Here is a 27,264-nt window from a genome sequence, read left to right as displayed (position 1 = left end):
TATTTTCGTATAAGTTATAAAAGTCAAATCTTTTAACGTAAGTTTTTCATTTTTTTTTTCTAAATAAATTGGATAGGATTTAAGATGCTAGAGATTAACGGTAGTTCAAACTGTTTAGCGGCATTTATTTTACTAGACTTTATAAATCTACTTTTTTCTTTATCCTCCTCCTAGTATTATTAGTGTAGTTAAAGTTAAAAAAAGAAATGATAATCGAAGATAAATTGCGGTTGAAGAAGAAGAAGAAAAAAAAAAAAGGAGAGAGTTATCGAACGAGGTTTCATAAGAAACGACTCGTTAATCTTATTCTCAATTTTGCAAAAGGTAAGATGTTCCGACAAGTAAAAAGAAACAACAATCGGTGGTAGAAGATAAAGAAAACCAGTCGATGGCTAAACGCATCTTCTTATAAAAACTTCCATTATTTACTCTATCAACTACTTTAGTATTAAAGATAAATATCGCCATTGCTCTCTCTCTCGCTCGCTCTCTCTTTGGAAAATGTTAAGGAAGATTAATAGAGAGCATAGCTTGCCCCATTATTAAGGACACCCCCGCGCTACCTGCAATGCGTAATGTTATGGATCTCGGAAGAGCGTAAACGAAAAAGTTCTCTAGCGGATTTTAATATGTTAGAGCTTGTTTAAAATGCCAAGAGACAATTTCTTAGAAAATTTAGTTCCGTTACATAATAAATAAATGACGGAAATTTCGTTCCACAGGCTTTAGAAATTGCCTTCATTGTAGAAATAATGTTCTTGCATAAGATAGTTTTTTTTTTTATATCTTTTAGAGAGATAAGGAGGTATTGAAATTTTGGGCACGTAGGCAAAATTCGGGCGGATCCCCCGTCAAATTTTGTTCTTCTGCCCTTCTATTAATAAAAATTCAATTCGTGATCTAATTAAGTTAAACACTAGAATTATGCAATGCTATGTTAAAATGTATAAATATGACTATAAATCTATAAACTTACCTGTAAAAGCCATAAAACAGCATTGAGAAAGATAGGAGAATTTAGTAGAAAGTTGGAAATCTAATGGGGAAATAAAATTAAGATTTTTTTCTAAGGATCCATCAACATGGCCGAAGGGAGAAGAAACAAAGAAAAAGTAAAAAGAAAAGAAAAAAAAATCAGGACGTTTTGCCATTTCTCATTTCTTTGTTAATCCGGCGGAAGAAGGGCCTCGAGAGAGACATTTAATGAGATTTTCAGACTTTTCCTGAGCTTCTCCTTCTCCATTATTGCGGAAGGAAAAGAGCTAATGATTTATCTCCAACGCGTATTAATAGGTGGAAGGAGAAGCGTAGACGACAATATGGCTAAGGAGGAAGGTGAGAGCACAAGTGGCGTCCGTTATTATGGGGCTTCATTAAGGGTTTACATGTTACGGGAGAAGTCCAATTCGTTGACCTAATGAGAATAAACTGTTTCCGGTTTGACCTCGGGGAAGGATTGGAATGTGTTAACGCCTGATTTTTTTCCTCCTCGCTTCGGTAATACGAACGAATGTTTACTTTTTTCCTAGAGCTGGAGAAGATTTCATTACGTTATCCTTTCTCTTTTCTAATCTTTGCCTTCATTTTTCTGATCTCTCCAATCGATTTGTGTCAGATTTATCCTTCCAATTATTATTTAGTTTTATTTATTCAGAAGTTATTTATAGAAAATATTGTTTAAGTACGTGGATCACCCTACAAAATGTCTGTATTCGATCATAAGTTGGTAAAGCGCTTTGATAACTAAAATTAACTCAATTATTCGCCATTTGAAAAGTGATTTGCTTATGAGCTTTTGATCGATTGCGACGTGATCTGCTTTCAACTAATTAAATTTGCTGTTATGTATGATTTAAATCCGATAAATGAGCCGACAGAGAACTTTACAAACCTCCCCCCTCATTCTAATACCATCGCAAGTAGAATGGCCTTTGCCCACGTTGAAAGTTTCAAACATGGAATTATAAAGAGCGATTATAAGAAATTGAAGAGACTATTTAATCCCCAAAATGGACGTTGAACTCTCCAGGAAGAAAAAAAGAAATAAATAAAAGTAGATAGTTCTTCTCAGTTAGACTTTGCACTAATCTCCGTCTAGCTAAATCTTTCATCCGCAGAGTTCTTTTCTTTGGGTTTTACCGAAGTTCGTTCTGGTGAGTGCTCACATCGGATCAGAAGACCGTTTGATCCTACCTCGCAATTTTTTTAAAACCGTATTAAGGATCTGGCTCATAAGGATAACGTTAAAGCTTTTCTCGAGTATATACGAAGGCCTATGAACTATTTCGGTTTTTAAAGACATAATAGCTAGTTATTCATCTATTTTTAACCGCTCTCTCTCTCTCTTTTCTTCTTTCCACCTCCTGGGTGTTTTTACCTCCCGAATCCACCCTCCCATTTTCTGTTCTCCTTCTTGAACCGCCCTTCCAATTTTCTCCATTCTTCTGCTCCTATCTCTGTCTCTCTGCGGGAAATCTTACCAAATTCCAATCTCGGCACGCGGGAAAAGAATCTAAAAAAGAGAAATTCTACTCCTTAGCTTCTGAAAATCTCGACCAAAGCGAAGTAAAAGTCACCAGTGGCGAGAGAGAGTAGCTGACAAGCTCATTAAATGATCGGCAGATACTGGAGTAAAGTGATATTATCCTATTCGGTTGTGGCAATTAAAGCTAGTTTGACAAATTTATCAGAAAAGACGTGCAACTGATAAGAGTTATTTTTCAAGTTCAATGGTCTGAATGCGCCCAATCCCGAGTTCAATAACCACAGCGGGGAGGAGCCCACTAATATAGATCGGAGAGGATTTCTTTTCGATGAACTGTATCCTTTTGTTTATCTCTAATCGCTCCTGATTGATGTCCAGATTTATTGGACTACGCGTCTCACTTTCCTCCCACAAGACACGACTGTATCGCCAGTAAGAATCGAAAGTAGTCCGAAATTATATTTTTGAAAGTAAGGATAAAATGTATTCAAACAGGTAGCAAGATATAGGACCGGCGCGTAAAGGTTATAATGGAAAAGTGCAGAGTGGTACGAGATTACTCTTCCGTTACGATTTACGCTCGCATTTTGCTTCCTTTATTCATCATCAAGCTAATTCTATTGTTCAAATCAAGGTCAAAGAAGGTGTTTTGACCTTCTAAACTCCTTTATTTGTATATTCGAAAAAGGCGATAAGAAAAACTTCAATCGTTTCGCATCGAAGACAACTCTTTTGAAACTTTCTTAAAGAATGTTTATATATTTTAATTCATATTACAATTGCAGACATATTTTGAAACGTTTCTAATTTATATTTTTCATCTCTCACTGTATCAGAAATTTATTTATGAAGTGTACACTTAGTTAAAACTGGATGTTACATTAACTATTGATTTAACATGGAGTTAACATAATAGATATAAATGTTTAATTTATTGAATGTATGGATAAGGAAATTTTATTTTATATTTATTTAGGATTTAAAATACAGATTAATATTTTATTATATACGTATCTTTTATATATTATGCAAATTTCTAAATAATTTAAGACTGACATATGCATAAGTAGGCCTACATTTTAATCATTTATAAAGTGTACAGAATAATAACGAAAAGTGTTGAAAGCAAGAGAATAATTATGTAGAACCTCTGATTATTTTTATACACTTATTAATCCTCGAAAATTTAAGAAAAATATAAAAATTTTAATAACTTACTATCGATATGAATAGAAATAAGGACACAATTCGGAGTGCAACAGAATCTAGAGTTTTAAATGTCTTCGTATCGTATATAAATATGAGTCTACATTTATTAGTAAATGATTTTATCATTATTGAATTAACATATAATATGACGTTTACATACTTTAATGCATTATAAAATATAATGCATTATAAAATAAAATGCATTACACTATTTACTCTTCAGTTAAATGTGACAAATTAAGTCAGTTGCAAAAAAACCTGAACGACAGAAACAAGGAAAATGGGACATTCGAATGAAATTATCCGCTAAGAAGTTAATAATTAAAACTGCTCGAATAGAAGAGCATTAATTAACTAAACATCCGATAAAGACTAGTGATGCGAAGAGGTCTTACATACTTCGTTGATTACGACACAATTAAGCAAGGTTTAACACAAATTTTTCTAATAATTAAATATTTGAGAGTCGATATTTAGAAATTTTTTTCGTTGCTTTTTACGACGAGAAACATTAATTTCTCGATTTTTCTCCCCGCTACTTGTAAATTATTCGATTAACCGTACGAAAGTTTTTAAATAAATCATGTGACAGAGTACATAGTTCATTTGCCACTAGATACTTTTATATCTCCCAAGAGTGGAATTTAGTTTCTATTTATCAGAAATAGTAGTTTTTGAAATGTTTTTTACATTCTTTTTATCCGTGTTTCGCGACTAAGTTTTTATTTTCTACTTACAGTGAGTACCATTTGGATTCAACCGTTGCGTTTCAGTAAATGGATTTGCGAATTCAAGAATGAATTTGCCTGAATGAATCACCAGACTTCAAACCATATCACTAAAACTTTTAAGAAATCTGATCGCATAGTTGTGCGATTCTTTAGCGATTTACTCGAATGTTAAACGAAGTCAATTCGCTTACAGTTGGGTAATTACGAAGCAAGCGACCATTTGGCACGGTGATTAAAGACTAACTTCTGAGCTTATTTATGATCTGGTGATTATTAGATCGCTGATTCCATCTAAACACAGTTGCGGAAAGGTTAAATTTATCACTTAATTGATTATCACACACTAAATAATGATTGTTTTAATCATGTGATTAAAAGTTTCGTTCAAATTCTGTAATGAATTAACTTGGGTCATTCATTCTCTTACAAGAAAACACACGAAGAGAGAGTTTAATTTTGAAAGTACTTTTTGAGTAGTTAATAAAAACTGAAGTTATGTATGAATTTGAGTGTATCACGCCTGTTATTTAACAGAATAGCCCCATTCCCAACAGAAAAATAGCAGTATCAATACTCGAGTCTATCAAGTGATGGTAAATGCATTAAACGTACTCTTAACAAAGTTTTTCAATTATAACGGCTTCATTACCTCAGGAGTTTAGGTAATATGATATTTTCCGCTATTCATTAACCTCTACAGTAGTAATTCTACAAATAATAGGTTTATGTAATCTACTATAGACTCTTCAAAACAGGAATAAGAATAGGTAGTATTAAGAGCAATTCATTACTTTTATTTTATTTCCCCTTTAAATAAAATTCTTGCTAACGTGCAATTTTACATTTAAACTAGAAATATTTTAGTAATATTAATTCAGAAATGCGTGCGAGAGTATGATTTAATGTCTTCATAAGTTTGAATTACGACCAAATTTATAAATAAGACTGCTATTTAGGACCCTCTAGTAGCCATTGAGTAAAAGTATATGAGCTGTGAAGTCTATCTACTCTAGTACCAAGTCTGATAGTGCAGAGTTCAATTTTTCTCTTCCTGACAATTCATCTAGTTCGTCGCTACTAACTTCTAAGTGCACTTTATATATGAAAAAAAATACTTCAAAAAGTTACTTCTATTTATATTTTTTTCAAAAATTAATTTATAAATTAATAAACAATCATATCTTTACCATAAACAGATAATTATAAATATAATTTTCTGTTTAAAAACTTGGATCTCGTTTTATTTATCAATTTCTATGAGAGATAATCGCATAAAATCTCATTATATCTCTCTTAGATAAGTACAAGTTTAAAATAAACTGACATAATTTTTATCCCATTAAATTATATCAAAGAAGTCTTAGTACAGTTTTAAAAAAAAAAACACAAATATTCGATTTATTAAATCCAATTCTTCATTTAAAAGTATAAAAAAAAATTCATTTTAAATAATTCCTAAATTTAAAAATTAAACTTCTATACTATACTTTCATATCTACAGTAATTAAGAATTGAAATGAATGTGTTCCAACTAAAATAGATGCAACCATTTATAAACGTTACAAATAAATGGCGGTCAGAAACAAAAGCGGGACAACTATTATTAAAAGTACTGTATTAAATTCATTTTATAAAGTGTGTTTAACTATTTTTGTGTTGGCTGCAAGAAAGTTCTATCTTTAACTGAATAAAGAAGAACTAAAATGGGGAAAGAAAATTCGAGTAGGCTATAGTAAAGTGGATGGCAAGGACACCGGTTTACACCTGAACGTCCTTGCTTACCTTTTCGTCTTTTGTTTGTAGAAGAGGAAACGTCACGCTTTGCTTACGGATCTCCCTCTTTTACGAAACTGCGCTTATTTAATAACAAAAATCGAAGATTTCTGCTTAGAAATTAAGCAAATTTCTCCGAATTAATAATTTTCTTAAAAGTCACGCCAGCAATTTTATCTCAATATAATCGATAATGTAAATACGATTGTTCCGCTTGAACATCCCTGGTCCAATCGCATTATTCAGTTCGTTTTGATGCGATTAGCTATCTTTGAATTATCTAACGAATGTAAACACGGAACTTTTTATAGTCAGGTGATAGAAGTATCGTCAAAGGTTACATAAGCACCATTAACTTTTTAACATTGAAAATGTTAACATCTGCTTATCGTATTTCACATGAAATTCTATCGTGGAAGGTGCAATTCCTACAACAAACCTAAAGAATTATTGATGCATGACATTCGAACGGCGGTTCCTTGACGTTTTGGGCTATGTGCACAGCTATGTGAACAATTTAATGAAACATTATGGCGTGATAAATACATTTCAATGAAAGCACGCAATGTAAATCACATGACTGGAAAGGAACTGTAACAATTCGGATTAAATAACACGCTACTGATTAAACATCCTTCGCAATGTTTCTAAATGTAAGAGGAGTGAAACATGACATATCCATAAAATAAATAAGATTAAATTCCAATTCACTTCTGTGTAAATGGACAAATGTATATATATTCATTCATTTAAGCATTTTAAACCGCCAAAATATTTATAGGAAGGCTTTAAATTCTTCTCGCATCTCATTATTATATACCTATATTCAATTTTCTTACCATTTCACATATAAGGCAAGTATTAGTTTACATAACGAATTAGGAAGAGGATAAATAAATTTAATAAATTATTTGCAGTGCACTAAGCTAGAGAGGAAAAAAATGATCATCAAACAATCGCGAGAAAATTTAATAGAGAAAACCCCGGAATATCCCTGAAGAGGAAAAATCGATCGGCATGTTTCTGCCTAATAATATTCATTTTAATCCGATTATTACTACATCAATATTACTGTAGAAACGAATATTTGCTTGAAATTCTAAGTGATGCAAAGCCTCGTATAAATTAAGGAGAATCTACTCTAATTTAATTCCCGAATGAGATTATCATAACTAGACCTACATTAGTTTTACATATTATAATTTTAACCATTCAAATTTCATCGAGCGGGAAACTTTAGCAAAAGGATTATAAAAGATACAAATTACCAACCGCTTCTCTGTGGAATCTAAAACTAAGAATAAAGTCATTGATCGAGAGTTTGTAGAGATACGTTATGGCAGTTAAGTAGCCTAATTATTATTATATTATTGGGAAGTAGTGGAATAAAGACAAGTTTTTATGCTAATACAATTTCTGAGAGAGTAATTTAAGTGTTATCTTTAATAGAAATCCTTTTCTTTAATGTTCATCATCATCATCAATTTGATATTGATAAATAATATCATAGTAACTAATGATAAACTTATAATAATAATAATATCATTAATGCTGAAATTAGTAAGAGAAAAGAGGAACTATTATACAGTAGGCACTCCGTTAAAATGTATTAAAAAGAAAATTTTACATCAATTTGCATTCGAGACACATTAACGCCATATCATCAGAGTTAACGTAGCTCTTGGGACAAGCAGAATTACTATAATGTCATCTTTGTAAAGGTAGCGGAAGATTAATTTGTCGTCATTAATTCGTCAATCAACTACAACTCTGTCAGACAGTAGAATGCTGTTATTAAGCGCTTCCGATCTGCTTGTGTTTATATTAATCTTCTCTTATCCAAACAAAAAGTCTGAAAGAGAAAATATCGAACCTTCTATTTATGAAGAAGATACACACGTCAACTCCATTACTCATCATTCCAACCAGGAAAAAGCTTTCTAGCGACACAAATACAATTACTGTATTTATGGGCTACTGTCATTTTACCAGAACCAGATCTTGGCAGGGGTAAAGTTCAATAGTTTCTCTCTCCCTAGACGAAACTACGACGTTGTAAAGAAGAAAAGTTCTTAAAACGAATGCTAATGAACGACACAATTTGAATTTAAAGTCAACGTACGAAGCAAAAATGACAAAGGATGCTATAAATTAGCCAACTCATGCTTTTATAAATCGTTAAACCGTGCTGGACTAGTAATAAAAGTAATCATATGAAGGTTTTAGTTGGATATTTCAATACGATTCTTCTTCAGAACTTACTTATCAAATGTAAGTTCTCAGTTGGATGTCTCAGTTGGATATCGTATTTTCTATACTAGGGAAAGGAATACCAGATTCGGGCAGATCTAGCGAGAAAGGCAACACATTAAAGAAGGATCAAGACAACATTAAAGATAGAATTCACCTATATTGCATCTCACTATCTCCCTTTCTTCGAGTCGAGTTAAACAAATGCCAATTCGCATGATAAAAAATCCGATTCCATTTTAATATTTATGCTTTACTTAAGAAAGAAATCAAACTTCCTCCGAATAAATCTTTTAAAAAACAGAAATATCGGAAAATGCGTATAGCTGAGTAGTGAACTTTGTAAGGAGAAAAAAAAATTCAAGCTTTCGAAAAATCGAATTCCATTTTAAATTTAAAGAAAAAGGAACTTACCTTTCCCAGGAACTTTCCTTTCAAATATGTGGTTTTCGAACCGGGATCCACTATATATTCCGGCAACTCGATATTATTATTATTTAACGCCAACTTTCTAACGCTACTTTCCAACCTCCCTATAGTGGTATTCATCTCGAAAACCTGAAACAAGTGAAGAGATGAAGGAAGTAAAGCAGTAAATCTTCCTCGCTGTCTGGGCATTCGCGTCGCAAAGGATGGCGTAACTTGGCGACCCATCACGATTCGATACACCTTTACCTTACGAACTTAAATATATAAAAAATTTTAATATATTAACATTATAATCGAGCAACATCTGTACCGTAAGGCGTTTATTCTACCGTTTATTTAGGAAACGAATTCAAGCATAAGAATATACGCGCCGCGCGTCGCTACACACGTCGCATCGTCATGGATAACTCGTCACTGACATTCATTTACAAAAGCTAAAAGAGTAGGAAGTAAATAAAAACTTCCTTATTCAATAAAATATACTTTTCTACGCTAATGTAATCATATACATAGAAAAAAAGAGTAAAAAGAAATTTATCCTAATCAAACTAATGAAGTGAATCATTGTCTCTTCCCCTTTATTTCCTATTCGTTGTTACAAAAGAAAAACTAAACTTAAACCAAAAATTCGGGAATTAGCTTTAACCGACTCGAACAGGTCCTTACATGTTTACCTTCCTTTGTGTAAGGAGAGATAATCGTTAGATAACTTTATCTCCTTTCGTCTAAATGACGCCTCGCGAACCCTCAACAACACCTGCGCTCTTTAAATTTTAAGGCGAGAAAGAGGTCAGAGTCCCGTAAACTTCAGTCCACAAGCGAATCTACTCATCAAATTAAAGAAGTAACGACACACCCACCGAATAACTAATCGGAAACTAAGGAGGAAAAGGTTAAGAAAGTCTCACCTGGATGACAAGCAACAAGCGCTTCTACATACAGCAACACGGTTTTGGGTCCATAACCACGCATCCAACAAGACAACAAACATATGACTGGCTCTGAGCTCCTACCGGATGTCGACGGGCACTTGGGAAACATCCCACTTTACTGCAAGGGTGGGTAAAGTAGAAAGGGAGCGTTGTCATTCACCGCCTGTGCCTATCGCTTCCACTCTGTGACGTCACAAAGCGTACGTCTTTATCGATATTTACTATTAAAGTCGATACATACAGAAGTACGATAGCTCTTTCGTTCCTCCTTTCATAATTCGCTCTCTCAATTATCTTTGTCTCGTCCTCTATGATAACATTTATTTTTTTATTTTTTTCATCTCGTAAAAATAAATTTAAAACTTAGAAAGTGAAATTTTCTTTCTCTTCTTCCTCGTAATAATAAACTAGTTTACTTCATCATTTTCTTTCTTTTTTTTTCGTCTCTTTCACGTAGAAAATAATATATATTTGAATGAAATTTGATTCCGCTGGAAAATGTAAACTTTTATTTATATTCCAGGTTTATTGATATTATGTAGTAGTGAGGAGTAAAATAATATTTTCGAAATATTTTATTCGAAAATAAATGTACAGATATTCATCTTTTATTCATTTATTTATTTTTTTTTTGTTTGGAGTTTAGCAATTCTTTGGTGTTTTTTTTTCTTGTTTTTGATAAATTCGATATTAATAACATTGTAAACTTACTCCTAAACTTTAATGTTTATTAATTATTTAAAAATTATCTTCGGGTAAATTTCGTATTGTTTGATTTGTTTATTTTGCTCGATTCTTTATTTAATTTTAACTACGTTTAAATACCGAAGTAAGAAACGTACCTATGAGAAAACAATAAATTGTTGCGAGGTTTTAAATTATAATTTAAGCTTGTGTCAGTCAGAAGAGATAAATGAAGATAGAGGATTTTTTTTTTAAATTATACTCGACAAAAGAATCAAAGCTTCTCTTATCTAAGTGGGTCTATCTCTGGATAATAAATTGGCCCTTTACATTTGAGCTCTTGGAAGAAGATTGAGTTGAAAGCAGCAGAGACAAATCTCTAGAAGGTTAAGAAAGTTTTAGGCATTGTAATGCTGTCAAAACCTTCTTTTGCTTTCGTTTCTTAACTTTTAAGGAAAGTATATTAGATAGAATTTTAAAAGAGTACTCTTCTAATAATATATATTTATAATGCTTAAAAATATTAAAATCTATTTAAAAAATTAAATAAATTCAATATTTATTGTGTATATTTTAATTTAATATTATTTTATCTATCATTTCTAATCTCAGATAATTGGTAATTGTTGAATTTATCAAACGTGCGGTAAAGAGAGAACAGACTCTACGTGTAAATAGATTGATTTAATTATAATTAGAAGTTATAATATTTTTAATTAATTTTAAAACTTTGTAGATTATCTTTAATAATTATTTGAAATTTCCTTTTACATAATTGAATGAAAATTCTATTAACACAACTCTGATTAGTTCAATGTTTAATTGATAAAATGTTAACAGGTTGTATAGATAAACCTATATGGCTACTAAATCTATAAATATAACTATAGTTAACTATAATTACACTCAAAGCTCGATTTAGTTCCAATTTCAGAGGCTTGCCCGCTTCTGAAATTGGTACTAAATCGAGCGTAACGCTAAACCGAAATCTCTCAAGTAATAAAAATTATGTACCGTACACAATGAGATGTACATAAAAAGAATTCTATAATATTTATGGGGAAGATTCGTTCAATTCGTTCATAAGTATTCATTGGCACATTGGCACTTTGAGAGTTGTGCTATTTAGGAAGTGTTGTATAGATGTTTGGCTATATAATATAACTGTAACTATAGTATAGATGAACACTACTACAAGAACTGAACAATGGTCTTGAAAAGGTGTACATGTAAGCCTATACATCGTATATCTGTTCAAAACTAATGTATTGTACAGTAGTATACAGGCACATTAAGGAAGAAGCAGAGGTGGCATATATATACCCCCTCTGTTTCTGGATACCTGGACAACTCTGCCTGGATATACAGTATATTAGCATATACTGTATATATGCTAATATACAGTATATTAGCATATACTGTATATATGCTAATATATACAATAGGGCATTCGGCTATTGTCGTAACAGGTCACCGGAAAGGAGGTCTTTCCATAAATATATTTTTTATATATTAAATATAGTGTGTTAATTTTTTAGTTAAATCCAAGTTACTTATACCCATATAAGCTATGTAATTTATATATTGTATATTTTTTTTTACATTTCAGAAAAAAAGGTTTTTTTTGGAGAACGTGAAATGTGTCCCCTTTGCTTCTTTCTGAATGTTCCTATATGTAGCCTATAGTACTGGACATTAATCTTGAACAGATATGCAGTGTATAGCCTATACACTTGTCAAGATTACTGTCCAGTCTTAATGCAAATTAAACACGTTCTAGAATCATGAAATCTGGTTTTCTATTGATATTATCGAAATTATTAAACAATTTTAGTGAAGTTTCTTGATTTATATATTTTTATTTTATTTCTGTCTTCAGAATTTGCTTTCGTTTCAATCATTAAACTCCCATAATTATCTGCAAATAAGACGTTCATTATAAAACGTGCCAATTTACACAACATAATTATTTTAATGTTAGAATACTTAATACACTTAAAAAAGTTTTTTTTTGTTATAATTAAATACAAAATCTTATCTAAAATTAAAATATAGAAGAATATTACATAGAAAAAAAGAGTAAAAAGAAATTTATCCTAATCAAACTAATGAAGTGAATCATTGTCTCTTCCCCTTTATTTCCTATTCGTTGTTACAAAAGAAAAACTAAACTTAAACCAAAAATTCGGGAATTAGCTTTAACCGACTCGAACAGGTCCTTACATGTTTACCTTCCTTTGTGTATGGAGAGATAATCGTTAGATAACTTTATCTCCTTTCGTCTAAATGACGCCTCGCGAACCCTCAACAACACCTGCGCTCTTTAAATTTTAAGGCGAGAAAGAGGTCAGAGTCCCGTAAACTTCAGTCCACAAGCGAATCTACTCATCAAATTAAAGAAGTAACGACACACCCACCGAATAACTAATCGGAAACTAAGGAGGAAAAGGTTAAGAAAGTCTCACCTGGATGACAAGCAACAAGCGCTTCTACATACAGCAACACGGTTTTGGGTCCATAACCACGCATCCAACAAGACAACAAACATATGACTGGCTCTGAGCTCCTACCGGATGTCGACGGGCACTTGGGAAACATCCCACTTTACTGCAAGGGTGGGTAAAGTAGAAAGGGAGCGTTGTCATTCACCGCCTGTGCCTATCGCTTCCACTCTGTGACGTCACAAAGCGTACGTCTTTATCGATATTTACTATTAAAGTCGATACATACAGAAGTACGATAGCTCTTTCGTTCCTCCTTTCATAATTCGCTCTCTCAATTATCTTTGTCTCGTCCTCTATGATAACATTTATTTTTTTATTTTTTTCATCTCGTAAAAATAAATTTAAAACTTAGAAAGTGAAATTTTCTTTCTCTTCTTCCTCGTAATAATAAACTAGTTTACTTCATCATTTTCTTTCTTTTTTTTTCGTCTCTTTCACGTAGAAAATAATATATATTTGAATGAAATTTGATTCCGCTGGAAAATGTAAACTTTTATTTATATTCCAGGTTTATTGATATTATGTAGTAGTGAGGAGTAAAATAATATTTTCGAAATATTTTATTCGAAAATAAATGTACAGATATTCATCTTTTATTCATTTATTTATTTTTTTTTTGTTTGGAGTTTAGCAATTCTTTGGTGTTTTTTTTTCTTGTTTTTGATAAATTCGATATTAATAACATTGTAAACTTACTCCTAAACTTTAATGTTTATTAATTATTTAAAAATTATCTTCGGGTAAATTTCGTATTGTTTGATTTGTTTATTTTGCTCGATTCTTTATTTAATTTTAACTACGTTTAAATACCGAAGTAAGAAACGTACCTATGAGAAAACAATAAATTGTTGCGAGGTTTTAAATTATAATTTAAGCTTGTGTCAGTCAGAAGAGATAAATGAAGATAGAGGATTTTTTTTTTAAATTATACTCGACAAAAGAATCAAAGCTTCTCTTATCTAAGTGGGTCTATCTCTGGATAATAAATTGGCCCTTTACATTTGAGCTCTTGGAAGAAGATTGAGTTGAAAGCAGCAGAGACAAATCTCTAGAAGGTTAAGAAAGTTTTAGGCATTGTAATGCTGTCAAAACCTTCTTTTGCTTTCGTTTCTTAACTTTTAAGGAAAGTATATTAGATAGAATTTTAAAAGAGTACTCTTCTAATANTGTGACATCGTCACAATGCCGGGCTGTAATTTTTAATCATATTTTTAATTTATTTAATTTAAAATATATGCGATCCATCTCAAATTAGTAGTATCTTGCCCCTGTAAATCATACTTTCCCTTTAACAATAGAGTCGTGCCGGTCATGTAACACCTTGTAGGGGAACATTTTCGAATTGAAATAACATGACTTCTGGTTTATAATTTAAGTTTTTATATAGTTAATTAGAGTCTTGTGTCTCTAAGCTTTCTATATCTTATCTTAACTTTCATGTATCTATCTCCATTCTCGAGAATAAAGAAGGACAAACAGACGGACGGACGACAGCGGAAATTTATAGGTCTACAATTTTGCAACTTATATTACTTTAATTCGAAGCATAGACAATCTAGACATAGGCAATTTAGGATATTTTTTATACAAACACAAATATATATTTGTGAATAATGTCTTTGTCTAATGTATGTAACCTATTTCTAGTTAGGGTCACAGATCTTATAATATTAAAGTTTACATTATATAAATTTGCATGAGAGGACTAAATAAGTCTATGTTTGTCTACCTAAAACGTAAAACCGTCGCTGAATTTATGTAGTTAATATTTTTTTAACAGGAAAAATACATTATATTCATTTGTTTTTATCTTATTTACATACAGCATTTAAATTAAATTTTAAAATTAAATTACAAACTAAATTTAGCATATCTTAACCAGAAAATATTCTGGTTGCAATTTATCTATAAAAAGAAAAACTATGTCTATGATATAATTTAAAAATAAAAAAAAAGGAGGAAAATTGCACCAATTACGTAATTTCCAAACAACAAACTAATTTTATTCTACTTAAAGAGGTAATTTTAAAGTTAATTTTCATCAATTATTTTTATTGAATTTTTTTATCAATATTTTCATTTTTAATTTTGATAAATTACATTTTTTATTTAACTTTGATGTTTTGTATTTGATACATATTTATTTTTATACATAATTGGTTTGTTAATAAGAACATTTCACGTTTTAATATCATAAACAAATAAATCTTTATAATGAAGAAAATATTTAAATTTGATTTTTTAAATATAAATCTACTTTAAAATTCATAATATATTTTTTTAATGAATTTCCTTCATATACTTCTTATGTTATTGGCTTTGAGATTAAAAAGAATATTACATAAAAACAACAGACATAAACTAAATGGAAGTTCTATAAGTTGAACTAGGTTACATTCATTCCTGTTCCTATTCAAGTAAAATTAAAATACATAAAAATTCAAATTTCTTACTAAGATTTCTATATACATAAGATTTAAAATTGAATAAATTTCGCTTCCTTCTATATATATATTCTCTGTACAGATGCTACAATTACAATATAAAAAATATTATATATAAAAAATGGCCTATATAAAAAATGTTAGAAAAAATTACAAGAAAATCATCAATCTCTTCCTCTTTATATATAAATTGTATTATTTAATTTATATTCACTAGAATAACTTGTACATTAAATCGTATATTCTAAAGACGTACCAAGTAAATGGGATCCGTAGAAGCTGTACAACTGGCGATACCTTTACTTCGTATTATAACTTTAATATTTAAAATTAAATTTTAGTTTTATGTACCATAGATTAATGCTCCATTAATCTATGGTATATGAAACATGGTACGTAGATTAATTTTAAAAAAGCATTATAGAATTAATGCTTTTTTAAATAAAAAATATTATTTGTAACCGTACCGAAAAATCATTTTTTTTGCGAAATTCAAAAATAATACATAAAATACATAAAAATTTAAATTTCATAGAAAGATTTCCATATATATATATAATGCGAACTGAATAAAAGAAGTAACTTATTGCTATTCTCTATACAGATGTTACAATTTTCGTATATCTCCGAATAAATTAACTACTCTTTCCTTTTTTCTTTTGGATAACCAGAGCCAGACTTAGGACCCAGATCTTACAGAAGCCGTAAGTCAATCTGTATATTTAATATATGTACAGAGAACATAGTAATAAGTGTAATAAACAAAATGTTTTAGATGGTTAGTTTTGCTTATGGTCCAAATTTCCTTAATCTGACGCTATGGATAATAAATAAAGCCTTTTCTTTCCTTTTACTTGTAAAATTGAGATTAAAAAACTATAAAATTACAATTTAATAAATCATTACATTTTTAATACATAAAAAAAAAGCTAGAAAAACTTACAAATTTATCAATCCCTTTCTTTTATCTATATTATATTACTTCCTTAATTTTATTTTATAATTTTAAAAAAATTAAATTTTAGTTTTATGTATCGTAGATAATTATAGATTTAATACATTTTTTTAAATAAAAATATTACAAATTATAAGTACACTAAAAGCATCATTTTTTTTTTCTTTTGCGAAATCCTAAAATAAACTTTCTGCTATCAAATATAGGCCAAGGCAAATATATCTCTGTCAATATATAAGGAAAATCTGGAGGAGAAAAAAAATACACGCTTTATTTTATCCAAAATTCTTACATAAGATATGATAAAGAGGAAAATAAACGAGTAACTTATAACAAATAGCTTAACATGTATACTTTAAAGGAAGGAAATGTGAAAAATTAACAAAATTATCCCAGTTTTGTAATGATAAAATAATGCTACATATTTATCATTTTTCAGCGTGAAAATATCGCCAATTCCTTTTTATTTTTTTTCTACGTGGGTATATTCTTTAAATAAGTTACGAGAGAAAAATCAAGAAGAAAATCACATACTTTTACAATATCCTCCTCAATTATTTACGTTATTTTGTCGTAAATATTTATAAAATTTTAAAAAGTAAGTACACATTTAGCAAATACAAATGGACAACTTTAAAAAGTAATTATAAATCTTTATTTGATTGTAATTTAAACAATATTCTGGTTTCGAATAACTTTTATAATTTTAAATTACTCACAGAACGATTGTTAATTCATTATGTATCATTAATACTTACTTGTGAACCTAATTAAAAAAATTAAATTGTGACTGTTTTCACTATAATGTAATTTTAATTAATTCTTTGGTTATTATAAAGAAAAATTAATTATTTTTACAGACTTGTAATTCAATAATTAGATTATAGTCGGTACTCTTATAAATAAATATAATCTGCTAAAGCTTATATTATGTTACAGAATGATTATTTTATTTTTAATGTAGTTTAAATATCTCTTTTTCTCTGTATCTAAGTAACCAAAGTAATAATATTTTCGAATATTTGCTTCAGTATATTTAATCTCTGATATTCAGACTTCATAAATGACTTTTAAATTAAAAATCAATATTTTACTCATTCACCTCTCTAAAAGCAGCAAGATGATACAAAATGCATTTCATAATATTGCATTATATAAAAAAGAAAGTGATTCAAAGACATTTTTATTCATTTTCAAAATTATTTATTTTATTTTAATTTTCTTTTTTCAATAAGTCTATTTATCAACTGAACTATGAATAATATCTCTATTTAAAACGAAAAACCTGAAAAAATATCTTAATTCGAGAGATTTTTTATATCGTATTTCAATGCTTTTACTAAAAATTAATCAAAGATGTTGAAATTCAAAACATTTTTTTAAAAAATTCTATTTAAAAAATACATAGAAAAATTATTGTTGTAATGGTTTTTAAACATGATCCATTTTAAAAAATCTCTTCACGAATTGAAAGATAAAATTTCAACATAAGAATGGGCATAAAGAAAGATTGAAGAATTTCGAAATTTCGCATACTTTGATTCGGAAATGGTAATGCATTCTTTTATTTTATTTTTTTAAAGGATATTTTTATTCTATTTTAGTCTTCAATTTTCCAATCGAGAACCGAACGTGTCTGTTTATCTAAAGCACTCTGTCAATAAGTTTCAGGCCCAGTGGGCAAATCCCCGAGGTGAACTTTCTTTCTCTTTTCTCACTTCAACAACGATAACTCGACAACAATAGTGAAGTTTCTTATAAAAATTTGGTAAATAAAGTAGATGTTTATATCGTATTCAATCATTGTTAATCGTTTTTTCGAAATTTAATTTCTTTTATATATATATATAAAATTCTGAATGTTTCTTTGTTGACTTACATTTAAAAATGTACTTAAATTGTTGACAATTTATTATTATCTTTTATTTAAACATAACATTTTTACTCTTATATATATTTTAATAAACTATATAATGTGTAATATACTTTTAAAATAGATCTAAAATTATATTATTAAAGTGTTTATATAAGAAATATTTATCTATAGAAAAAAATATATAGGCCTATATATTATTTTTAAATAAAATTTTTGTTATATTTAAAAAAATGTTGAGTTTAAAAACAAAAATGTAATCATAAATTCTTTTGTTTTGTTGAATAATTTCTTTATTTTATAATAATTTTTAATTTTTATGTATAGAAAAATGTTATTTCAATTACCTTGTAATTTGAATTTATAATTTTGCCAAACTAATTAAACATTTACAAAAATATTTAAATTTTAAAGTAAAATGATTTAAAAAGTTTTATTTTTCTAAATCTTTTTTATATTATTTTAACAGACATAATATATGCTGTGATATAACAGTTTTTTTTCCTTTAAGTATTAAACAATGCATCAAAGCAATGGTTATCTGGTCTAGAAGCAAGTTTTTTACAGTTCATTCATTAGAATATCATTGACTAATTATCATGTACGTTTTGTTTCTAGATTATTAAATATATTTAGAACAAAAAAAACAAATACGTTATCAAATAAAAGCTAATCTAATTAATTCTCTAGTATAAATGTATAATTGATATGATATTTTAATGAATCCTTTCTTTATTATAGTCTATAAGAAGAAAATAGAAACTGAAAGGATATAATAAGGTTACAATCTTTAATTTTTGTTTATGTTAACACATAAAAGATTCGATTCAAAGATTCACTTTCCATCCAAAATCAATTCGAGTTAAGGAAAAAATAATTTTTTTTCCTTTTCCAAATTTTCTAATTTAATAAAAGCCATTTGTTACGAAACTTGACATTTTCTTTAAAAATAACATTAAAATACATTATAAAAACTTTCTAAAACATTTGATAACATCTACATTATTGTTATTATATATCTCAAATATGTAGAGATGCTGTAATTTACTTCCAGTAATGTATCTTGTCTAATTTTAGATATAGGATTTTTATTATACCAGAATGGAATATCTTTTTTGAGTTGTGAATAATGGTGTAGATATTATCATTATTATTATAAAATTTGCCTAGAAAATCCAGTTTTTTTTAAGGCTTTCAAATCATTATTCTGAATTATAATACTGTATAGTAATTTAATAATGGAGTAAGAGAAACAAGCAGAAGTAACTTCTTATTTTTTGGCATCATCATCATCTCATCATCATCATCGTGTTTACGAAAATTGATGAATTGTAACGAATAAAAATATTTAAAAAATGAAAATTCTTAGTGAATTTAATTATAAAAGAATGTTCGAATTTTGATATAGGAGGGCATAATTCTTAACCAGATGAAAAGATCTAAAAATTAATCTTCTAGTTAGCTTCTATCGATGACGTTAATGCTAAGAACTCCAAGTTTAATTTCGTGACTTAGACATTCGAAAATTCAGCAATTAATCGACGTCATTTTTTAAAATGCTAAGGTTCAAAAAGTTGGTAACGTTGCAAGGAAATAATTCTCGTAAAATTTTTTTATAACTGATATTTTTTCCATAAGAAATTAATAAAAAAAATATTAATTTTTATTATTTAATCTCAAAAAAGTAAACAATTAACTCACCATCCATGTCTAAAAATTACATCATATCCTTCTACATCATCAAATATAAATAAGAAACCCTCTAAAAATACCTCAACAGAAACACATTAGGCATAAAACTGTGGTTGGCCCCCCACAAATTTCAGAATAATGACCATAATATATCGTTTGATGAATTGTCTGGTTACACCAGGACAATTCATTAAATTAAAAATCCTCATAGTCAAACTAGCAAAAGTCCAAGAATGAATAACATCAGAAGACGTAATTAAAATAAGTGTAAAAATTCCCTAAGGCAGAACCGTACGATTATCACTTAAGTTTTAATATTAAAATTTTTTCCAAATTACAGTAAATAAGAATTTTATAATTATTAAAGATAGTCTTATATACGTTGAGAAACTAAAAGAATGCTTATAATTAATATTTTGATTAAATGTTAGCAACGTTTTATAAGTAAATTAATCGGAAAATATAATTTTATAAAAGCGAATGTATATTATTATGACATCGTCACAATGACCAGCTGTAATTTTTAATCATCATGTGATTTCCGGTCCAGACAGGAAGTTCGTATATAGTTAGTAGTGATCTCGGGTCTTTAAGATTTCCATATCCGGTTCGATTTTCATCTATTTAACTCCGTTCTCGAGATTAACAAAGGACAGACCGACAAACGAACAGACATATGTGGGAATGTATAGGTCTACAATCTAAAAATTGCAGTCTAATAATTACATTAACTGTTATAAATAATAAAATTAGATATAAATTATAAAAGTTTCGTGGTATATATCAAATTATAGCTAATTAATTGATGTTAATTTATATATTCTTTTGAATTTTCTTTTTGTTATAAATGATATCAGACTTAGTTTATCACGCCCCTTAACAAGATTCTCTTCAAATATAATAAATTTATTATTACTGTTCATTTATTTTTCAAAATAAATTGCTGTCTTTCGATTTATATATAGAATAAATCTGGCATCTTCAATGTCTATAAAAAATTTGATACTAAAACAGAATTTCTGATAGAAGAAAATAAGAAAAGAATTGCACACCACAATAGAAAAATATGGAACTAAATTTAAAAAATGGAAAAATACGAAATTATGCGAATTCAAATAATAAAAAAAATTCTTGAATTTATATATAGCTCTATATATTTTTTATTTTTATTTTAGAATTTTATGTTATGTCGAGACATAATTCAAAATTTATAATAAATAATTGACTATCAATTGTAGACATTTTAGTTAATTAAAATTTTATGTGAGGATGGAATTACTATTCCCGAAGCCATTGTATGTTAGTCCATTGTCTATTTTATAAACAATAACAATTATAATAACTACGACAAAGTAGTTCATTGTTCGACGAAACACGATATAAATGAATTACTTTGTAACTTAAGCATTCTAACAATTCACATTATGTTAATGAAATGATTAAAAATTAATAATATAAATGTAATATGTAGTAATTCGCCATTTTTGAAAATAAAAAAAAAATAAATAAAGGAATTAAATAATTCGTAGGATGTTTAAATTTTAAGCGTTAAATATCAATGGCCGTCATTCTAGATTCTGGAGGATCCGGGTTCGAATCTGAGCCGAAAACCGCAGGGATTTTTCATGTTGTCTGTCTCCAGCCCCCGCATTTTGGAGCATCCTCCNTTTTTTTAAAAAACAAATAAACATTTTAAAGCTTTTTGTATTGTATATTTATTTATTCTTTATATATGTGTGTGTGTACAGCACACGTAGACACGTACTGTACACACAATAACATTTAAAGGTTCTTTTACACTTTTAAATGCTCGAAAATAATAACGGTATACATTAATTTATTATATAAATTGTAGTGTATATCGTGTGTATAAATAAGTACATTAATTTATTCTTCTATGCAAACATACAACAGATGGTACATTTATACGTTTTTATACATAAATATAAAAAATGATGGATTGGATAAAGATCAAACCTAGAAATAATAAAAATAATCTCTCTTGTTCTTGTAGTATTGTATTGTGATGTTATTTCTCTTCTGCAATAATACACGCACGCATACAAATCTTTTGAATTTTCTTTTTGTTATAAATGATATCANATTTCTTTATATGTGTTGAATTTTATTTATTTATTTAAAAATGAAACAGTTACTTGTAAAAAAGTGAGAAGAGAATTTAGTGTATTTTGTCTTTACACAAGGGAAAATTTTTTACAGTCATTTATTTATTTTTTTTAAGTCTATCTATTTTACATAAGAGAATCTTACGAAACGGATTTTGTTCTTCTGTTCTATTAACTCTTCATCTAAAAATCTCAATTTTCAAAATATTAACTTCTACTATATATTTTTTTAAAAAACAAATAAACATTTTAAAGCTTTTTGTATTGTATATTTATTTATTCTTTATATATGTGTGTGTGTACAGCACACGTAGACACGTACTGTACACACAATAACATTTAAAGGTTCTTTTACACTTTTAAATGCTCGAAAATAATAACGGTATACATTAATTTATTATATAAATTGTAGTGTATATCGTGTGTATAAATAAGTACATTAATTTATTCTTCTATGCAAACATACAACAGATGGTACATTTATACGTTTTTATACATAAATATAAAAAATGATGGATTGGATAAAGATCAAACCTAGAAATAATAAAAATAATCTCTCTTGTTCTTGTAGTATTGTATTGTGATGTTATTTCTCTTCTGCAATAATACACGCACGCATACAAACAAATATTCTAATTTTAAGCAATTTATTTAGTTATTTATCTTTAATTTCAGATTAAAAATTCAAACAAAAAAAAAACTTTTATTAAAAATTAATTTAATTAAATTTTTCATAAAAATAATAAAAAATGGAAATAAATTAAATAAACTTCAAATCTACAATTAATAAAAATAATTGCTTTCGTTTCTTGTAGTGCTGTGTTTTAATGTTTTTGTTCTTCTGCAAATAATAAAATAAACGCTTCTGAATATTATATTATTTTTCTTTATGTAATTATAATATTCGGGAGCGATTATTTTTATTATTTGTGGAAGAATAAAAATATTCTTAATATTCTTATGCTGCCGTTCTTCTTGTTCTTTTTCTCTTTGTTCTATTAGAAAAATGAAGGCAACACGAATATTTTTCTTTAAAAAATAATACGATATTCTTTTATTTTTTATAGATTAAGTAAGAACAATGAATATGTTGAAGTTTCTTTATAAACTTAGGTTTTAATTTATTAAATTACGCATTTATCAAGAAAAAAAGCGACGAACGAATTTAATAAAAATATAATAAAAATATTCAAAAATCCAAAACTTAAACACGTATTAAGTTTTCATATTAATTTAATTGAAAATTACATTTTTTTAAAAAATTTAATCTAATTTAATGTTTTCTCTCTCTCTCTTATAATGCGTTTCTTCAGTTTTACTAACAAATTTTATTATCCAATATTCAAACGTTTCTAACAATGTTTATTAATAAATTAGTAGCAGTAAAATATAATTAGTCATCACGCCTTTCATATTTTTTTCTCCTTTAATCTTTTTTTTTTACGCATAAAATTTTTGATCGATAACGTTTTATATCAATATAAAATAAAGGAAATCATTTCTCATTCATAAAAATATCTTGAAGTCAATTGACAGAATTTAATGATTGATACAGTTATTGAAAATTAAATTGAATAACTCATGCAAAAGAGAAAGATTAACAAAATTGGAAATTTCTGACAGACAAATCAATCACAACTTATACAACTTTTGTTGATAATGTTTCACTGTTTGATTGACGTCAGCAAATTTTACTTTTATAATAAATTATGAACCGTCTGACAAATAATAAATCAACTAATTTCTTTTCTTTGTTCATTTTTATAAGGTAAGAAAAGAAAAATATATATATATATTTTAAATATATTATTTATTTTTCTTCAAATATGATTTAAAACTTTAAAGCCAAAAAGTAGAAATGTGCTTATTTATACTGTCTTGGGAATTCTATCCTTCAATAAGATATCTTGAAAAGTAAACTCTTACAAAATACCTTTAAAATAGTTTAATGATTCTTCGACTTTGAAAAAAAAAACAACATTCATTTTAAGAATTAGTTCATAGGTTAAAGTAAAGCTGCTTTCGTATGTCGGAAGCACCTGAGGTTAAATAGGATCAGATTTCTAATTTATCCTTGAGTAAAGAAAACGGATGATTATTATATTTGTACACAGAATGCAATTCTATACATTGCTATGGGGAATTTACAATCATTTCTATTTTAACGCAAGAACAAATCTTAATTCCGATCTTATTCTAATATTTATAATCCATCAGATATGTAAAGCAATTTTGTCGGCTTTATATTGTTTTCAGACCTTTTTATCTTGTGTAATTTTAGAAACAAAATTATAATATTAAAATATTATAACTGTTAAAATAGCTTTTTATTTAATAAAATTATTTTATAAAGAATTTATATACTGTGTAATAATAGGATTATTATGTAATCTATAAATATCTTATAAAATGCTTTTATAATAATGATAATTTACAATAAATCTAAAGTAATATAAAATATAACAATAAAGTTTATAGTAAGAATAGAAGACAAAGGAGTAATATAAACCTTTCAATACATATGTAATATATTCCCCCCACTCACAAATAATCAATATAGTTTGTCTTTTATATATAAATTGTTATATTGATCTTTCACTTTGTATTCTTACTATAAAGTTTATTATTATATTCTATATCTCGTCAGATTCATTGCAAATTGTTAATTAAGTGATATCTATACAATGCAATACATGTAATAATAATAAACTAATTTAATAGATAAATAATAAATAAATGCTCACTGAGTAATACTTTCAAGATATCTTTAGTTTATAAATATTGTTAATTTTTATTTTTAAAAAAGTTAGTCTTAATATTATTATTGTTTAACAAGTTATTAAAAGTTTAAAAGCATTTTTATTTATTTATTTTTTAATTTTAATGTTATTAAGAATTTGTAAGGAATGTTTGCATCTGGATATGGCGAATCTTATTTTCTAAAGTTTGATTAAAAGATTAAAAGATTTAAAAGTAAGTAAGTAATGTGGATTTAATATACNTTTGCAAGGAACCACTCTGTTTTTGTCAGAAATTGAATTGAATTGATTGATTGATTAACTAGTACATTATAGGTAATATTGTCTACCACAATACGCCCATTAGTCTATGTGTCGATCTGAATTTCAAAGGGATCATCTTGGATAAGGGTGAAGAACGGTGTAACAACATACTGCCATAATAAATTAACTTATATAGATTCAGACTGAACTCGAATTTGGATCCACCAAGACGGTAGACTAGACCCTTTTAAATAAAAAAATTAATTTATTAAACATGTTATTTCTAACAAAAATAAAACTAAATGTTTGTAGATTCATTGAATATATATTTGAGCCTTTCAACTAAATAAGATTATTATAGATTTTTGGTTCCATCCAACTTTCCAAATATTTTTGTCTAGTGTTATCGTAATCAGGAAAGCTATATATAAATATTGAAAATTATAAAAGCAGTCCTTTTAAATTGAATTATTTGATTTTGATATTGTAGTTTATTAATTAATTTAAATTGTTTTTCTTGTCAAACTTGAAATATTTACGCTTTTATTTTCAGTATTAACCTATAAACAATTGATAGTGGCAGAGTGAAAAAGAAAACAAGAAGAAAACTTTAAATGTGAAAAATTTATTATTTTCTTTTCGTTTATTTTGGTAACAAATTATATCAATGTTAAAACTAAATTAGAATAGTTTTCATTTATTTATTCATTTATTTTATTCTATTTCTGCCAAGCACTAAATCACATAAGCTTTACACCAAGCTCCACTTGCCCAATATGGTAAGTCTGATTTTCAATGTCAACAATATTTGAGATGTGTTTAACTTATTTTTGAAAAATAAAAACAAAAATATAGAAAATAAATTTCTAGACTATATTATATTAAATTTATTTTTATTTTTAAATTATTATAATATTAAAGTATTTTAAGAATAAAAATATCGTTTCCTCGTCTATATTTCTCAAAATTAATGATATATTTATTTTACAAGATTTTTGATAAGACGAATTATTTATATATAAATCTCATAAAATGATAAGAGTAAACATAGACAATCCTGCAAATGTATAAAAGATTAGTTATTACATTATCTATATAATTAAGTTAATTAGACGAGGAAAAGAAAAATACACACTCTTATCTAACTTTATTTTCTTAATCAATTATTGTTATAATAATCATAGCATCTATCGGTTCTTACGAAAATCTTTTCATCTGCATACTTATTATTTAAATGTCAAAATTCGTAATAATTATTTTTATTAAATTTCAAATTTAATTTCTTGAACAGAGAATAACAATTTACAGTTGATAATATTTTAAAATATTTCTTAAATATTAATCACCTGTATTAATAAAAGAGAATTCAGCCAAGTTTCAAAATTGTAAAAATATTTTAGTTTCCAAGATCATAAAGAATTTATTCATCTTTTGAATGTTGGGAATAGAAGCGAAATTTGATAGAAGAAATATGAAATTCATTTCGAAGCAATAACTTTTCAAAACTAATATAAAATTGATGAATAATATTTTCGACTTTCTCTTCGCAAGAAAAAAATAGAAAGAAAAATCATAAAAGAAAATGTGTTTGTTGTAAAATGATGTTTTTCGGTGTGAAAATCCCTTTACAACTTCTGAAAAGACAAAATTCTAATAATCATTTTTTTGCTTCATCATGAATTTCTTATGCTTGAAGGAATATGAAAAAGTATCTTATGAGTACGTATGTCATCTTACAATATTTTAAAATAGAAAAGAATTCTTAAAGTAAAGTCTGCAAAAAATTTTAATCCAAGTAATTAGCTAGTTTTTGCGTATTATTAGCGTAAATGCTAATAAAAAAAATTAAAACTTTCTTTCCCTTCAATAATGTAATATTTAGGGATAATTAATATGAAGAATTGAATGAAATAATGAAGGAAATTATATTTTTAAAAAAACTGTAATTAGTTTTACAAAGTAGAAAATTATATTGGAAAGTTGTATTAACTACTTTTAAAATAAACATTGTTATTAGCAATTATGACAAAAAAATGCTTTAATTCTAATTATTTTGCGGTGTTAATCTTTAATGTGAATAACAAATTGTATCAGAGAAATAAAATAAAATTTAAGATAAAAAGCAAGCTAATATTTTATTATTTATTTTTTTTTACAGAAAAGTTATCTTCATTT

At 27.3% G+C, this 27,264-nt stretch overlaps 1 protein-coding gene across 1 annotated transcript in view; it reads right to left on the bottom strand.

Annotated features, from left to right (window-relative positions):
* LOC111629017 (serine/threonine-protein kinase PLK2-like) overlaps positions 1-9,916 on the bottom strand; it is a 70,297-nt gene extending 60,381 nt beyond the window's left edge. Inside the window, exons 1-2 of the mRNA XM_023372881.1 lie at positions 9,786-9,916; positions 8,863-9,006 (exon numbers count right to left, since the gene is read on the bottom strand). Coding sequence (XP_023228649.1) covers positions 8,863-8,997 — 135 coding nt within the window. The 5' untranslated portion in view covers positions 8,998-9,006; positions 9,786-9,916. The remainder of the gene's footprint in view (positions 1-8,862; positions 9,007-9,785) is intronic.
* Between the last annotated feature and the right edge of the window lie 17,348 nt (positions 9,917-27,264).

The sequence above is a fragment of the Centruroides sculpturatus genome, unplaced genomic scaffold (assembly GCF_000671375.1).
Source record: "Centruroides sculpturatus isolate CEXI.00-Female unplaced genomic scaffold, Cexi_2.0 scaffold601, whole genome shotgun sequence".
In the NCBI taxonomy this organism is placed as follows: Eukaryota; Metazoa; Arthropoda; class Arachnida; order Scorpiones; family Buthidae; genus Centruroides; species Centruroides sculpturatus.
The sequence above is the reverse complement of the archived record's forward strand: the minus strand, read 5'-3'. Positions and strand labels throughout refer to the sequence as shown.